This window comes from Ambystoma mexicanum, chromosome 9 (assembly GCF_040938575.1).
Source record: "Ambystoma mexicanum isolate Mex_15411 chromosome 9, UKY_AmexF1_1, whole genome shotgun sequence".
Lineage (NCBI taxonomy): Eukaryota > Metazoa > Chordata > Amphibia > Caudata > Ambystomatidae > Ambystoma > Ambystoma mexicanum.
Window position 1 is genome coordinate 881,021,341 of NC_090931.1, and position 17,868 is coordinate 881,039,208.

At 47.3% G+C, this 17,868-nt stretch overlaps 1 protein-coding gene across 4 annotated transcripts in view; it reads right to left on the minus strand.

Moving 5' to 3' along the window:
• The window catches only part of AGAP1 (ArfGAP with GTPase domain, ankyrin repeat and PH domain 1), a 1,778,872-nt gene that overhangs the window by 198,099 nt on the left and 1,562,905 nt on the right, over positions 1 to 17,868 (minus strand). For all 4 annotated transcript variants that reach the window (XM_069615994.1, XM_069615993.1, XM_069615991.1 and 1 more), the window contains one exon: positions 386 to 608. In XM_069615994.1, coding sequence (XP_069472095.1) covers positions 386 to 608 — 223 coding nt within the window. The remainder of the gene's footprint in view (positions 1 to 385; positions 609 to 17,868) is intronic.

The window sequence follows — 17,868 nt, forward strand, 5'->3', positions numbered from 1 at the left end:
TGGAATCCCATGTTTCCAAGTACCTCCCTAGTCTGTCAGTACACTGAACAGAAACCCATAGGACAGATGCACAATACCTAGAAACACAGTATGGCGAGTTAGAGAATCAACACTTAACAGCAACACAAAACACTAATACCACATATTCCACGAAGAACCCTCGAGAGGGGTACAAGCAGAGAAGTCCACTTACTTTATGCAAAGAGAGGATTTACCCATAACTCTAGTTTAACTTTTACACGAGTCTCAGATGCGTTATCCACAACACTTGCTAATTTCTAAAACTGGAAGCACCTCAAATAAAGTTATCACAAAAAGTCTATTTAGACACTTGCCCTCCAATGAGAACACAAACACACGAGTAAGACATTTCTAGAACACATACCTTGTTGAGTCAGAGGAGGGCTTCATGCGTCCCTGGCTGCTTCCTTCCCAGATGCTGTTTGCTACCTCATTCCCGATCGACGACATGACTTTGATCAGCTCCATGGTCCAGTCGTCCAGGTCCAAGGAGCGGACCCTGGACAGGTGTGTACCAAGGTTCCGATGGATCCCTGAGCATTCGATGCACATTAGTGCACCCAGATTTAAACTTGCCCAGTCTGGGTCTAAGGGTTAAGGCGGGGTGATAGGAGGGAGAAAAAAGGAGGACAATTAAGATATATGTGTTAGACAATATTGCTGGGGTTGAGACCAGTTTTGAAGCTGCAAGCCATTATAATGTTTTCAAACATCACATATCACTTGAGTTAATTGCTCAGAACACACAAAAGGGCATTACTACAAGGGGTCAATAATTATAAGATCGACAGAAGGGGCCCCTAAAATATCTCCAGCACATCTTGTTGGTGTAGCTATTAAACATGAGGTAGACAGTGGAATTGATCAGTGTCATATGAGTAAGAGGTCACTAAAAGAACCTAAGGCAAGCCTGGATTAAATAACTTTATAGGATCTCTAACTCAATTCTTGGAAAGAACTAGCAAACATGATTAATGCAGCAATAACAAAAATACAGAAAGTGTGAATTGTAACCAATTTGTTTTATTCATTAGGAAACGAAATAGTATTTGGACAAACCTTTAACTACGCTGTCTATGTTCTATAGTTCTCTTGATATCTTACTTCAATATGTATTTTTTTATCAGGCACATCTTCTTTACATCCCATTTTCTCCTGCTGTATCTCACGTTCTTGATGCACGAATCTCCATATTAACTCTGGGCAACGCCGGTTCTCTTTCGTGTTTCTGTCGTCTCAGAGCATGTACATGGTTTTTCTTTGGACATTAGTCTTTTTAGTAAATCCTTATTTCTAATATGCATTGTGCTAGATTTTTCTCTGCACCTCTTTCTTTGCTCTAAGCCCACTATTTTGTCTTTCCCAGAGCACACACTACTCTCGCTTCAGTAGCACTTTCTCCTATTCATCAACCTGGTATTTCCCCTTCAAATACTCCTTTTTATGGCGAATTAACTACCGCTCAGCGGTAGTGCAGGGATGAGTAGCGGCTAAACTGCCTACTCAACCCCACACTATTAAAACAGCAGTGTTGCCAATCAAGGGTAAAGCAGGGCCATCCTGACAGGTATACTTCCTATGCCTCTTAGTAGTGCAGGCTGAGAGCTGGCTAGGTATTCAGGAAGGGTGTGAGCTGATGGGCTTGCATCACAAAGAATAGTATAGTGATACCAAAATAAAAGAATGCCTAATCAAGGTACTATAAAATAGGCATTTTAATAAAAATGAGAAATGCAATCATCTAATTAAAAACACTAAAGACACAATCATGTAAGAGAAAAACAGAGAATGCAGACTGTTAATAGGAAAAGGCCCTCTGGGTTGATATACAGGGATGAAAAGGCAACAGGATTTCTGTACCAATGTCAGTGTTGAAGCATAAGTCTTTAAAAGGGCAGGGAAGGCAATTTAAAGGTTTAAAAGTGACTTTGGTCATTTAAGAAGGAGCCGAGGATAGGGCCTCTTCAAGTACCTTGTCTTTGTGGCTCAATAGTGTCGAGCTGGGCTTGTAGATGCTTTGTTGCAATTGAGCTGGTGTTTCGATGATCAAGTCGCAATGTCCCAATGGCGTGCCAGTATAGATTCGGTTTCGAGGCACTCGCTAGACTGAGTTGGCATTCGAGACATTAGTCTCAATGGCTTCCAAATGTTTGTTGGTCGAGCTGGCTGCAAAACTATGCTTCTGCAAAGTCGAGTCACTGTTTGAGGCAGTGTCTTGGAGGCTTCCAGAAGGTCCAGTCAGCGCTCAAGTCAGTTATTTCCACAGAGTTCAGCCGGTCATGGAATTGATCGATGTGGTTGAGCCGGCGTCTGGGTGGCCCGAATAGCAGGTCAGTGGTTCAGATAATGTAGAGTGTGAAAAGCAGCACCTCAGATCTCGGAATTGAGTCAAGCCGGCTTGAAGAGATCTTTAGGTAGTAAAATGGAGTTCCAGCTACTCCTGGACTTCTAGATTGCTGGGAGGCCCGATCTAGGATCAGCAGGGACAAGGTGGGTCCTTAGCGCCACACATACATTAAGGAAGTTGTCTGGCACCTACAGTTCATCCCCAGTGAGCAGGATTGTTGTTAGAGTACAGTCAGGAGAGAGTCCAAAGAGGAATAAACTAAGGACAAGATTTATTTCTTTTTACAGGTAAAATACTACAGCAGATTGGTCCAAAGTGTGACTGTTTCCAGGGGTTCCAATCAAGGCTGTTGTAACCAGTGTACTTTGCATTCGGACATCATACCATTTGTCTGCAGGAAGTCGGGGGGCCACACAAGAAGTGAAGATTTAACAGAAACCAATATGGTGGAACCCCTCTCTCAGCCTACTTCTTCTCTTTGGCTACTCCAACTCAACCCCCTTCCCATGTCTTGTGACTTCAAAAATACTGCACTGATCCATACCCTGTGTGAGAGTGGATTTATGTCATGTCAGGACTGCCCTTGAAGCACCGGTTCCCAGGGAGCCTACTGGGGAGGGTTACAGGCTCTGGGGAGAGAAGGTGTTGTCTTTCACAGAGGGATAATGGAAGCATATTTCTGGGAATTGTTCCACATGGCTTTTGTGGAGACATCCAGACCGGCCTATATATACATGAACACGCTCTGGGAAGAAAATGGTACAGCAGGCCTAACTAAGGCGGACAACAGTATTATCAATCATTCGTAATGCACACTAAATAATGAACAAATCAAAGTCCTTCAGTATGGATTCAACTTTTGCCCTACGTCTGTCTATGATTATTCTGAATCCAGCGTTGATTGCTACAAATACATGTGGAAGATTAGACTGAAACAATTCTTCATTATGAATCCACCTAAAGAAAAACCAAGATCTGTCCTGCAAGGCAAAACAGCGGTAACTATTGAGGATCTAGATGTATTATTAGATCTAGTTGAACTGGAATCTATTGGACAGTCGGAGAAAATGTATACTGACATTACTCCAGAAATTAAATATAGACACAGATTGGCCCATAACAAGTAAACCGAAGGCCAAGTCCAGATTCAACCCAATGTTTCAACCATAAATAAATTTCCCACTATCTATTTTCTCCCTAAAGTTCATAAAAATCCAACCCGTCCTCCGGGCTGACCCATTGTTACTTTAAACAGAGCTTCCTTGTAAAATATGTCCTAATATGTAGATCAAACCCTACTGCCTTTAGTCTTTACTTTGCCCTCATATTTGCGGGATACGAAAGATTTCTTGAGCAAGATTGAAGGAGTAGTTTGGGGAAAAGACTGTCTGCTACATTAGACGTAGTTTCGCTCAACACCTCTTTTGAACATAGTGATGGCAAGAAAGCTTGCAAATACTTTCTAGATAGTAGATCACTAAATTACCTCACTCACGAACAAATGATCATAAAGATGACAGACATGTGTTTGACAAACAATGTTTTTCTGTTTGATAACATCTATTATAACCAATAACGAGGAACTGCTACAGGCACAAGTTTTGACCCCTCCTAAATTTCACACAGGCTGCCACAGGGAGCCAATAAAGTTGTCTCAACAGAAGGGGACATGTGGGTGCCAAATGGCAGGCGTAGAACAGATCTTGCTGCAGCGTTTTGAAGAAGTTGCAGCCGCCTGAGTTAATACAGGGGCTGGCCTAAGTAGACTGAATTACAATAGTCTACTCCACTCAGGATCAAGGCAGCCACCACAGGCGCCTGTGAAGCAGTAGGGGTGTAGGGAAAGACCTTCTTTAAAACTCGAAGTTTGAAATGACCAGTCTTGCATTCTGCGGCTACCGGATCTTCCATCGTCAGGGAAGCAGAGATTTTTATCCCCAGACTTCTTAAGACAGGGGTGGGGAGAGGGCCCAGGGAGGTGGGCCAGAAATCATTTGTCCAAAACAGGTTGGGGGGGGGGAGAGGGAGTGGTACCCGCAACCAGGACCTCAGTCTTGCTGGGGTTGAGTTTTAGCCAGTTTGAGGTCATCCATCCTCCCAGCTCCTCCAGACATTTCCTAAGGCGGGCTGCTGTGTCAGCCTGAGAGAGATCCAGACGCACCAGGATCTAGGTATCGTCCGCGTAGGAATAGAAGCGGAACCCATGGGATTGGAGAAGAACCAACAGGAGTCTAATATACACATTGAACCAAATTGGGGATAATGCAGAGCCCTGAGGGACCCCATACAGAATCGGAACAGGAGCTGAACGAAGCGGAGGAAGAGATATCGTTTGGGACCGGTCCACCAGAAAGGCGAAGAATCAATTAAGCACTTGGCCAGACAAGCCAGCAGCAGATAGCTGGGAGATCAGGGTAGAGCGATCGACAGTGTCGAAGGCCGCCGATAGGTCTAATAACAAGACAGCTCTGACACCGCCTGATCTACCAAACAGGTGAGGTCATCCAATGCAGAATTTAAAACAGACTCAGTGCCTCTTCCTGGGTGAAAGCCGAATTGAAACTCGTTAAAGTAATGCGAAGACTCAAGGAAGTTAGAAAGAAGAGGAGATAACAAAGCTTCCAAGATCTTCATAAGAAATGGTAACAAGGAAATAGGCCGGTAATTAGCAAGTACCTCAGGGTCTGAGGAAGGGTTCTTGAGTAGGGGGAAGGACCAAAGCATGTTTAGGGGAGGGATCACTCCAGTAGAAAAGGAGAGATTTACAGCAGAGGTGATATGCCTGATCAGGTCACCTGAGATTTCTTTCAGGAGAGCCAGAGGTATGGGATCTGCAGGCAAAGCAGATTTAAGCAGCTGAATTGCTTGAAGAATATCAGACTGTAAGAAAACAGCAAAGGTGGACCACGAAGAAGTAGCAGGAGGGGATTCAACAAGAATCATAGTAAAAGTCTGGGTCCTTGCCTCCTTGTTTATAGTATTTGTAATAGTCGCTATTTTGTCCACAAAGAACGAGGACAGGGAGTCTCATAATGCTTGCGAGAGTGGCACCGAGGGGCGACTCGATATTGGGGTCGAGAGGGACTAGATCGAATAATGCCTTGGTTTTGTTAAGTGTCTCCTCCAACGTATGACTAAAATAGGCTTTCTTAGCAATTGTGATGGCTGTATGGTATATGTCACAAGTATTTTGGAAGTGAATTTTTGCTTCACTTGAATATTTGGCACGCCACTTCCTTTCGGTTTGTCTACACTGAGGGCTCGGAGTTCTGTGGTAAACCAAGGTTCAGAGGTACTGCATCTTTGTTTTGATAATTTCATAGGGGCCTCTAGGTCTGCTATGCTCATGTAACCTTTGTGGGAAGTACCATCAGCAAATTGAAATTGAGAATTTTACAGCACATGTGAGCAATACAGAACTTCGACCCTTCTTATCCTATGGCAGTGCACTTTAGAGATGTACATCAGGGCAAACTAGAAAGCTTGAGATTTTCTCGACTGCATCATATTAAACCAAACCACCGTGGTGGCAATCGTCAACTTGAACCGCGCCAGATGGAGACAAAGTTCATTTTAGAGTTTGAAACCAAAAACCCTAAGGGACATAACCTAGACAAAGAGTTATATACTATCTTAGGGACTTAAACAACTCAGACTAATTCAGCCTTTTCGCCAATAGAAATTAGTGCCTGAAACAAGCTTTACATTCCAGATAGGTGCTTCATGTCAAAAAATGTATATGAGTTGGTGAAAAAAACGTGAAATGTTTTAGGTGGTTGACCTATAAGAGATTTTGCAAGTTTTCGTGCTTGTTTTCTCTTTGATTATGTTTTTGCTTACTGTGTACAAATTTGTCAAATTCAGACTCTAATTTTATTGGTCCTTGATTGACAGTTTGTATGTTTCTCTTAAACCGATTCGAGCATAAATAGAGATGGTTGTTGCTGCTATAATTTTAAATGTTTAAGCACTATGCACTATAGCATCTCTATTATACATAGGATGATCATATTGAGCTAAAGAATGATGTGCAAACAAAATGCCAATGGTATATTAGATGAGGTAAAAATACCCCTGCACTATGCACTTTATGGATAGTTTCTTTTCTAAGATCTTTATGTTTACAGAATGTAGAGGAGGTCCTAAATATGGCCTGCCCTCCAGCCACCCATGTCGAGATGCCAGAAGCATACTCGCCAAGATATGTGACTTATAAGGAGCAAATGAACCAACAGAGAGCCACGGTGGGGCCCTGTCCAGTACCCATCAGAAGGACATGTATGCCTATTGAAGCACCAATAACCAGACAACAGTGGGCTGCAAGGTATCCACTGAGACTACCATACCAGCAGCTGACACGAAATGAAGATTACTTACAGATTGTCCCCGAAGAGACCCACAGAGCCTTAATGGAAGGCAATTGGTGACGACATAAGAGCCTAGACGTGACGTACAGATAACCATAAAATGACGAGCAAAAGAAGGTACGCAAGGACGAACTGTAAAGAATAATGATGTGACAGACGTATAAGAAGATACCACGCTGCAGCACAAAGAACGTATCCAGGATCGAATTGTGCAACTGACTGAATGCATGTAAATAGGCTCGGAATGCAAGAAGCTCAGTAAACGGTACTACTTGCAATGCTTAGTAGAAGCTTAAAGCGGCATGCGCCAATTATATATCTACCTCAATGAAGCACGCTATACAAGTGCGACTCCATTTTGTGAAGCAGAAATAAGCCCAGGCTGCAAGGGGCCAGCAAGGCTGAGATTCATATTCCAGCTAAAACCAGAAGGGAAGAGCGGAATCGAAACTCAGCAAGAAGTAGCTCATGCTTGGGAATTCAAGGTCAACTCCAGGAAGGGAGGAGAGCAGCAACTTTGAAGAACCGAAACTTCAGAGTATGACTGCCAGCCAGTGAAGGTCGAGATAAGGAGGCCCCAGGCAGGTGGCTAGGCTGAACAAAGAATCAAATATACAAAAAGAAGGAAAATGAAGCAGATTCACAGTGAACAGACACGCGACTGGCCAAGGGCAAAGAGGTACCAACATCTGATGTCACCCAGAACCCGAGGATGCCACAACCTTTCCTGATAAGAAGGGAATAGTTTCTTACCTGTAACTCCATTTCTCCAGCATTGGTATCTTTCATGGATTCACATGCTTAGAATATTCCCCGTCGACAGACTGGGAACCCTCGGTAAGCTTATAAAGCCTTTTCCCATAGGAAAACGTGCAACACTTTTGTGTCCTATCTACGTCGTTTTTGGGCCGCGCACGCACGCCCCACTAGGACGTAGTGGTATAAATGCCCCGGCCCCGCGGCTCCCTTCAGATTTCGACCCCTCCAAAGTGGAACGGGGTGAATCAAAAGGTATCAGAAGATTGCATTTTGGGGAGGCTGGAGGGCGCATGTGAATCCATGAAAGATAACAATGCTGGAGAAATGGAGTTACAGGTAAGAAACTATTCCCTTCTCCAGCATTGGATCTTTCATGGATTCACATGCTTAGAATAGAATGCACAGCAGTGAACTTGAAACAATGGAGAAGTGTAAATGCAATCCAGCACCCACCCCATCCTGCAAAAGGCGAATCATGATCACATAAGATTCGAGATTAACAACATGCCACAGTACTGCACCAAGCAATATTTATATAAGCCAAAAAAGGATACATAAAACACACGCGTTTACCTCCATGCGTATATTCGTACATACATATATATATATATATGCATATACAAATACATATCCAAACCAGCATAGACCCTTCTCGAAGAGAAAGGGCTTACCTTATTGAAAGAGATGTCGCAAGACTGCTCGTCCCATTTGTATCTCGTCCGCATGCTGTCATTGGAGGCAGTAGTGGCGGGTGAATGTATGTGGCACTGACCATGCTGCCGCCCTGCTAATGTCTGTCAGTGGAACCCCCGCCCACAACGCCGTCGATGACGAAGTCGCCCTAGTCGAGTGAGCTCTCGGACGTCCCTGTAGCGGTTTTCCCGCTTTTGAGTGACAGAAGGCAATCGTCGATGAGACCCATCGGGCCAGTCCTTGTTTTGAAATTGCCTTCCCCTTTGCCGAAGGCCCATATGCAACGAAGAGTTGCTGTGTAGATCGAAGTGGTTGAGTTCGATGAAGGTAACATTTTAGAGCTCTCTTGACATCCAGGGTATGCAAGACCTTTTCAGCAGCTGATGAGGGAGTCGCGAAGAAGGTGGGCAGGACAATGGATGAATGTTTGGGAACTTTCGGGATAAAACGAGGACTCGTTGACAAGATCACTTTGTCTTTGAAAAATCTGAGGTATGGAGGGTCTATGACCAATGCCTGCAACTCTGAGATCCGTCTAGCCGATGTTATGGCTATTAGAAAAGCCACCTTCCATGATAAAAACTTCGACGACGTGGCCATTGGCTCAAAGGGTGGTTTCATTAACCCTGCAAGTACCATGTTAAGGCTCCACGTCGGTGGAAAACGCTTGACCAGGGGAAATGTCCGGAACAAACCTTTCATGAAGTGTTTCACTAACCTATCACTAAACAAGGGCGTTGATTTCCTCCCTCTTGTGAACCTAGAGATGGCCGCCAGGTGAACCTTTAGAGATGAAAAAAGACAAACCGCTCTTCGCCAAATGTAGTAAATACGGGAGAAGCTGTTCCGGAGTAACCCTCAGAGGTTTCACTCTTGCCTGTCCTTGGCACCACGTACAGAATCACCTCCACTTACACCTGTAGGACTTGTTGGTGGACGGGGCCTGCGCAGCCTGTAATATCTTCCGACAGTCCGAAGGAATGTTGAAGGCACCAAATTCTGAAAAGTCAGGAGCCAAGCTGTGAGGTTGAGGCTGCTCGGGTTGTGATGCCACACCGTTCCTTCGTCCTGGGACAAGAGGTTGGGCACCTTCGGGAACGTTATCGGGTGATCCGCTGACAGATGAAGCAGGTCGGAAAACCATGGTTGCGTCGGCCAACACGGCGCTATCAGGTTGACTCGGCACCTGTACCTGCGTATCCACTGCAGAGTTCTCCGTATCAGAGGGAACGGAGGGAAGGCGTAGAGGAAGTTTCCCGTCCACAGGAAGGAAAACGCTTCTCCCACCGAATCTTCCTGTAGCCACCTGCTGGCATACATCTCGCACTTCTTGTTCGCCTTCATGGCGAAGAGATCCAGCGGAGGTCGCCCCCATTTTTCGAAGACCATCAACAATTGATTGGTGTTTATTTCCCGCTCGTGAATCTGGTCCATATTTCTGCTGAGCGAGTCCGCCTGCTCGTTCCTCACTCCTGGCAGGTGATGAGCTACGATGGATAGATTGTGTTTTAGAGCCCAGTGCCACAACTTCTGAGCCTCGATGGAGAGGGTTCTGGATCGCGTACTGCCTTGCTTCCTTAAGTAAAACATTGCAGTGGTGTTGTCCGTCAAAACTCTCACTGTGGATCCCCTGAGGTGAGGCAGGAACACCCTCAGGGCCCAGCGGACCGCTCTCAATTCCAGAACGTTGATGTGCAGGAGAGATTCCTCCCAAGACCAACGGCCTTGTGTCTGCGCCCATGTGCGCTCCCCAGCCAGTTAGGGACGCGTCCGTCACCACCGTGAACCGGAACTCCGGCTCCTGCAGGGGTACTCCTTTGGAACTATTCTGAACTCTCTTCCACCACCGAAGAGTTGATAGGAGCTTGTCGTTATCCACGGTCAGCTTGTCTGACCAGAGGCCCTGAGCCTGCGTCCAACGATCCGCCAAAAACTGTTGCACTGGCCTCATGAAAAGGCGGCAGTTGGGCACCAGAGGAATGCAGGACGCCATAGCTGCCAGGATTGAAGTATATTCTCTCACCGACAGCCTGGAATTGATTTTCAACTGACCTGCCAATCGACTGAGCCTGGTGATCCTGTCGAGGGATGGTCCGACTAACCCCAACTGGGTCTTGAACTGTGCACCCAGAAACACCAAGCTTTTGGACGGCGTTAACGGAGTTTATCGCAAACCCCAATCGTTGCAAGAGGCTCATGGTGTCCTGTAGACTCTTGTGCGTCGACGCCGGGGAGGACCCCCTCACCAACCAGTCGTCGAGATAGGGGTATACATGGTGGCCTTGCCTTCTCAGCCAGGCTGCCACCAGAGCCAGGCATTTCGTGAACGTTCTGGGGGAAGATTTCAGTCCAAAAGGGAGAACTGTGAACTGGTAGTGAGTCCGCCCTACCACAAACCTTAGGTACTTCTTGTGTCGCCGACACATCGGTATGTGGAAGTACGCGTCCTGCAGGTCCAGAGACGCCAGAAAATCCCCTTCTTGAACTGACCTGATCACCTCCTGGAGCGTGAGCATCTTGAACTTTATGTTTTTCAACGACTTGTTTAGTTCGCGCAGATCTAGGATGGGACGCCACTTTCCATTTGGCTTTTTCACCACAAAGTATCGGGAATAAACCCCTTGACCCCTTTGTGGCGACGGGACCAGTTCTATAGCCCCTTTTTGTAGCATAAGTGCTACTTCCTGCAGCAACACGCTCAGATGGGAATGAGCTATACACGCCGGTGGAATATGCGGAGGGTTGCTCTTGAATTGCAGGGAATGTCCGTATTTTACAGTGTACAACACCCATTGATCTGTTATTAGCTCCCATTCGTTGATGTAACATGATACTCTGCCCCCCAGAACGTTCCGATGCCCGTCATTGCTGGTTCTTGCTCTGTTCATCCCTCGTCGTCGACAAGTAACCTGCTCTCTTCTTGGGGGCTTGGTAGTCCCGGCGATGTTTAGCCGCTTGCGAAGCTCGCCTGTATCCCTGAGAGGAATATGCTGGCCTACCGAAGGGTCGGTCCCTCGATGAAAATCTGGAATTCCCCGATGCTCCTCTGAAGGGACGAAAAGACCGGAAACCCCGACCACTCTGGAGGGTGTTAGGCGGAAACCTGTGCAGTTCCCTCTGGGACCACTGCAAAAGATTTAGGACTACAGGTGTTTGGCAGTAAACCCACTTGGTAGCAGTCTGTACCACACAGATTCACTTGGTAGCTGTGGCTGAGCAGTCAGACTTCCCTCAAGAAGAGTTAGACAGTATGTGGAGTATACAACATAGGGCAATTCTTCACAGTGAGACAAGCAAACACGCAACAAGGCTTCAGTGTAAAGATATAAAGGTATTTATTTATAACGCCACATCTATAGAAAACACTCTGGCACTATTACGGCAAACACTTCAATTACAATTACTCTACGAAGAAAAAGATCAATCCCCCTAACAATAGTTCGACAAGTCTAGGTTTTACCAGCATCACTTATTTGCAGACAGAGGTGTATGCTTCGACCTAGATGGCACTCTAGTATCCGTTAGGACGGGAGAGAAAAATAAGCAGGTTACGAAATCAACACGGTTCCAATACTTAACGGACAAATGCAAGGCAAGAAGACAAGAACCACGGTAGATCATAAAGTTCAGAGGCCAGGCCCACTCGGAGAGAGGCGAGGCGATATGTCCCAAAAAGTATCTTAGTGGAAATGCGTTCGAGTCTTTGTAGCAAATTGTTATCAGCAGATTGGACCAGTTCAGAACAACACGCTAGAGAAAGCTTGGAGGCGACCCTATGGAGAGGCGAGGATTAAGACACCTCACTCTATCCGGCAACAAGGGAAGCCAGGCGGACACAGTACCTTGATTGTGGAGAGACAGCTCCGGCGGAGGCAGTTGTTCCTGGTGGTGGGTGCATGTCCGGTCTTTGCCAAGAGAAGAGAGGATCTCGTCGTCTAAGGAAAGTTGAAGATCGTTGCACCACCAGGGAAGAGACCAGCCGCGGAGTGCTCCGTCACAAGGCACCACCTTTTGGTCGCGGTACAGGGGTAGTGGCTATCCGGTTGCCGAGGTGCTCTGCACGGGCAATTCGACCACTGCGTCCTGAGGCGAAGAAAAAGCAAAATGGACTGGTTGTTCCCACCAGTCAGGGGAAGAGACTCTCCGGCAGGGAGATCCCCTCTGTCGTCGGGAAGTGGTGAGTCGGTTCAGCAGGGCTCCACCGGAGGTGTCGTCGTTGCAGGTCGGCTCAGCTTTACCCTCGTCGGATTCTTAGGACCTGTGGCGACTTCTGAAGATCCAGTCCCAAAAGCCCTGCTTTTATGCAGAAAACCCCCATTCATTCAGCCTAGCTGTCAATCAACACACGCTAAGTGGTGAGCGGGGAGGCTCACCACTTGGGCCAATCACACCAGAGTGCGACCGGAGTTGGCAAGGCAACTCCGTCCAGGGTGCCTAAACCCCCTCCCACACCCCTGTGGTACCCAGACAGAATGGCACCACTTTGGAGTGTCTCTGTACAGAAGCCCGACAAAAGTGGAACAAAGGGCTCGACCTTTGGTTTAGGAGTCACAGAGACGAACACAGACGCCATTTTAAAAACCGAGTTCTGGCAGAAAATACCATCCGTTAGACTTATTTAAGATAAGTAGACCGGTGGTATGTTAGAGACTAACGAGAAAAAGTATCAATCTCTAACAATGGGAAGAATCCCATAGGGTTATATTCGGGGTCGAACATAACAAGTAGTTTCCACTGCCACCAGCCAAAACTCGACGAGGGGGGACGGGACAGTGCCCCCTCGAATAACAGACCCAGGAGTAATCGAATTACCACTACTAGTACGTCCACAATAGGATGGTTTGTACTAGTTCTGTTAGTAAATTTAGGTCTAGTAAAGCCAATGGGGACTTTACATGCCCGGGGAGACAGTAGTCAGTCCCCGGGTATGGAGTCTATGAGGGAGGTCCGCTAGGACGCCCCAGTGTTACGGCACGGAGGGTGCGGTGTAACACACATAGCAAAACATATGAGACCCTATGGAGTAAAGGACCCCATAGCACATAGGACACATTGACATTCAAAGGAATTACACACATTCACGTCCAAGAGTGGGAGAAAAAGAGTCTCACTCTTGGCAGGATGGAAAAAACAAACTCCAGAAATCCAGCAAAGCTGCTGGGGGACTCACTAGGTTCGGAAATTCAGCCTAAACAGAGAATTCACCCTAACAGAGGGCCACCAAGGAACGCGCCGTGTCCGAGTCCTCCTTCATGCCCTTCAGGGCTTCGTCGACCTTCTCGCCGAAGAGGTCGTCTCCTTCAAAAGGCATATCCAGTACCTTGTACTGCACCTCCGGTCGGAAGTTGGTGCATTTCAGCCATGCCTGTCGTCGGAGAACTACGCTGTTGTTCACCTGCTTAAACCCCGACTCCGCAAGGTCTACTGCAATGTTAATGGCATTATTTGAAGCCTCCTCACCTTCCCTGACCAGCAACATAGCTGCTTTCCGATGCTCATCTGGAAGGTGTTCGAGTATAGGCGCCAACCGATGCCACATCTCCCTGTCGTATCTAGCAACTATGGCGAGGGAATTGGCCGCCTTCACTGTGGTAGCACCTACCGACAGGACTTTTTTGCCGAACGCATCCTGGCGTCTAGCATTATTTTCCGGGGGGGAGGTCGTACACTTGTGTTGAGCCCTTGCCTTTCTCGCTGCCGATACCACAGAGTCAGGTGTCGGTTGTGAGGAAAGGCACTTGGGAGTAGAGTCCGGGGCTTTGAATTTTTTCTCTAGGCGACCCTTCATCGCTGGCTCTGAGAAAGGGTGACGCATGGTTTGAAGACCTTCCTTCCACACATGATCCAGGATGGGCACTGAAAATACTGACCTTCTCCTTTGACCCATGTGGTCGAAAAGAAAACAGTCCTTTTCTTCTTCTTGGGCCAGCCCGAATTCCGTGGAAGCCCTGGCCATCATGTTGTGAAATGACCCGATATCGTCTGGGGGAGACGGCTGAGCCGGGCTCCTCGGGGTTTCCAATTCAGCATCGGAGTCCCTGGTCGGATCCCTGGAGGGGGGAAAGAGAGACCACCGACGACGCTCTGCTGCCTGATTCCGAATCCAACAGTTCGCCTTCCTCGCGGCGTGGGGCCGAGAGACTTGCTTCCGGAGGCCCTGCCGTGGGGGTTGAAGGTGGAGGGCGGCGAGACGGGCCCGGGTCGTCGACGACCAACCTGGCCGGAGTTGTTCGAGGCAGTCTGTCATCCAGTGTCCTCAGCAGCGTTTGCAGCGTGGACAAGACCTCCAATGATAAAACCGATTGCGGACTGAGCAGAGGGGCAGAACCCGGAATGCTCCTGGAGAAAGTTGTGGTAACTTGTAACCCCAGGTCTGCAGGGGCAGCTATCCTTTCGCCCTCGTCTCCCGAGGACACCTACAAGGCCTCCTGCTGTAGAAGTGTGTCTGGCAAAATTGGGTCATAGACCTCTGGACGCCAGGCCTCTTGCGGGATATCCGTCGACAAAGCAATAGATGGCCCCGTCGTCGTCGCCTGCAATCCAGGAACGGTTGATGTCAACTGCGTCAGCGGCAGAGAAGTAGTTGACGACTGCCCAATCGTCGACGACGGTGGTGGTCGCGCAGGATTATGCGTTGCTCCTGCCTTTTCTGAACTCGACCTGCGTTTCTCTTTCTCTCGACTCAAGGTCGATCTATGACGATCGCCTGAGGAGGATTTAGATTTGTCTTTATAAGATGAGGACGAAGAGGCCTTCTTCGAAAAAGAGTCCCTGGAACGGCCTACCGACGATTCCTTGTCCACCGGTCTCGATTTCTTTACCGGGGGTTCCGATACGATGAGCAGCGCGGGGCCCCAGAAGATTTTGACACCGAGGCCGCGCTGCGTGTGGAGCCCACTTCCGAAGGCGGGTATGCCCCCGCTCCGTCGTTCAACCATGCGACAAGTCTGCGACTCCGATCCTTAAGAGTCTTCTGGGAGAAGCCCTTACATATGTCGCACTTGTCAGCCGAGTGATGAGGGTGCAGACAGTAAATGCAGTCCATATGTCCGTCCCCCTCGTAGACCTTCTTTAGTCCGCACGTAGCGCACGGGCGGAACAGTGCTTTTCCCGACATTAGGAGAAAAAACCGCCACAGCACAACCTAACCAAGTAGAAAATACACAAGGTGTTCCCACTTTGGAGACGGTTGAAATCTGAAGGGAGCCGCGGGGGCGGGGCATTTATACCACTACGTCCTAGTGGGGCGTGTGTGCGCGGCCCAAAAACAGCATAGATATGACACAAAAGTGTCAAACGTTTTCCTATGGGAAAAGGCTTTAAAAGCTTACCGAGGGTTCCCAGTCTGTCGACGGGGAATATTCTAAGCATGTGAATCCATGAAAGATCCAATGCTGGAGAAGCTACAGTTTCGAGGCCATCCTCAGCCAACTAATTGACCCATAGCCCTAAAGTGCTGATTGATGGAAGGGAGGCAGGGTGAATCTTGGGGCACTCCGCATCTGGGTGTCAATTCTGCATGCTGCTAATTAAAGTGGAAGATTTATGCCTAGGGGTGTAACCCATCCAACCACAATGGACCAAATAATCTAGGATCCTATAGTTTGTAGAGCCAATAAGACGTCGTAGTGACGTCTATCACGAGTGATGTAGTGGGATGGGCGTTGACGCCCGCCCGATAAGAGTTATCCAATCCACACACACGGTTACCATACATAGATATAGCACCTATACTTAAGTTACCTTTTCCAACCAATAGAATTGCATGTCAAACTTATGAGTTTTACACGTCAATGATGACGCAAATTTGATATAAAAGTTACTGTTAGCATGAAAAAGTGGGGAGTTGAAGCGAGACAGGCGATCGCATCATTGATGATTACCATTTGTTTCCCCGTTTTTTGTACTCGTCATTAAAACGGACTTCCCTTTGCCAAACTATTGAGTTGTCCTTATTGAAGTGTGTCGGAATAAGTGAATCCTGCACCCTAACCTCCTCAAGGTGCAGCCATCTTGTTTTACAGGTACTAGAGGGTGAGTTCTGACCTATGGGCCCGTCGGAGGATGCTCTGCCCTTCTGTACACTTGGTAGCACGAGGATGGTTCAACCATCAACTATTGATTGATTAATTAATATTAAGACACCCATAGACCGACAGCACAAAGTAACTCTAGGCCTTCGGCAATATCACGAGTCCTTCGCCATTCGGCTGAGTAGACTGAGAAGCTTCCCGTGGACAATGCTAAAAGTAAGTCCATCAGATCTGCCGTAGGTCTGAAGGAACCTGCCTTTCCAAGCATAACCCTCCTCATTCCCACGGCAGCGGATCGGACGAAAAGACCGCAAGAGGTGGGGAAAAAGGAGGGGCGGTCAGAAGTAGAGAAGACTATATATATATATATATATATATATATATATATATATATATATATATATATATATATATATATATATATATATATATATATATATGGTTAATGACTCGAGTATAAGGGATAAAAAGTAAGGTTACCGGAAGGACACCCGAGAGGGAAAAGTAAGGTTACGGGGAGGACATCCGAGAGGGAAAAGTAAGGTTACCGGGAGGACACCCGAGAGGGAAAAGTAAGGTTACTGGGAGGACACCCGAGAGGGAAAAGTAAGGTTACCGGGAGGACACCCGAGAGAAAAAAGTAAGAGGATTCGCCTTGTTCCTGCGCTTTAATACAGTGGTCAGAAGAAACGTGAACTCAGAGCCCACATAATGGGGGACGATTAGACTACGGTGACGATTAAAGACGACACTTAAGGGGTTCATTTAAACCCCATGTCGGGGTATTGATTAGAAGGCAGGTATATGTGTGTCGAGCTGGTGTCCGTCTAGTCTGTCAAATGTCTTTCATGCATGTCCTGTTATAAGTCAAATTAAAAGAACTTTATCGATGATTGTTTGAAATGAAGAGTTTCAGAGGGTAAGGGAGTGTTGGTGTCGGGACCACCGGTCCTCTGCGCACCTCCTGTCGGTGCTGGTAGTTTTTTAGCCTGCCGCCTGGCACATCGTTTGTCCTGGGAGCCACTCCTAGTTTCCCAATTGGTTTGGTAGTTGGAGGGGATGGACAAACCTTAGTTATTAATCGGCGCTGGCTGGATTGAGTGGTCCAAATTGCTAGGAGATCTGGTAGTAATAGTCCAATCCTTGAGTCATGTGAGTTATGGTTTTATTGGTGTTAAAACAACATAGATATTTATCTTTTTCGTGCCAAGTTGGTGAAAGCAAAGAAACAGCCGACGTGCGTTTCAACCGAAGTCTTTATCAAGGCAAAGGTAGGTGGCAGCAGACTCGCGTTAGAGCTGGTAGAAGGTGGCCCTGGTCAGGGTGATAGTTGTGGCTGGTTAGCCTGGTCTCTGGCCGGGATCGGCGCTGCATAGTGGATCTATCCGACGGCAGCACTGTTTGAAATGAAGTTTGGGCTTTACGCGATTCCGTAACTAAGAGGGAATCGCCAATGGATTGATGTTCTTCAGTAAATTGAAGATATAGAATTTTGGCGGGAAAGATTGGATTGGAGCTTGCGTATTTGGTGCTCGCTCATACTGTTGGACGTGTGAAAATTGCATAAATATTGTTGGTAACGAAATTTGAGAATGGAGGTGGTTACCCCCACTTGCCCATTTGTGCAAGCCATTACCCAAGCACGCAC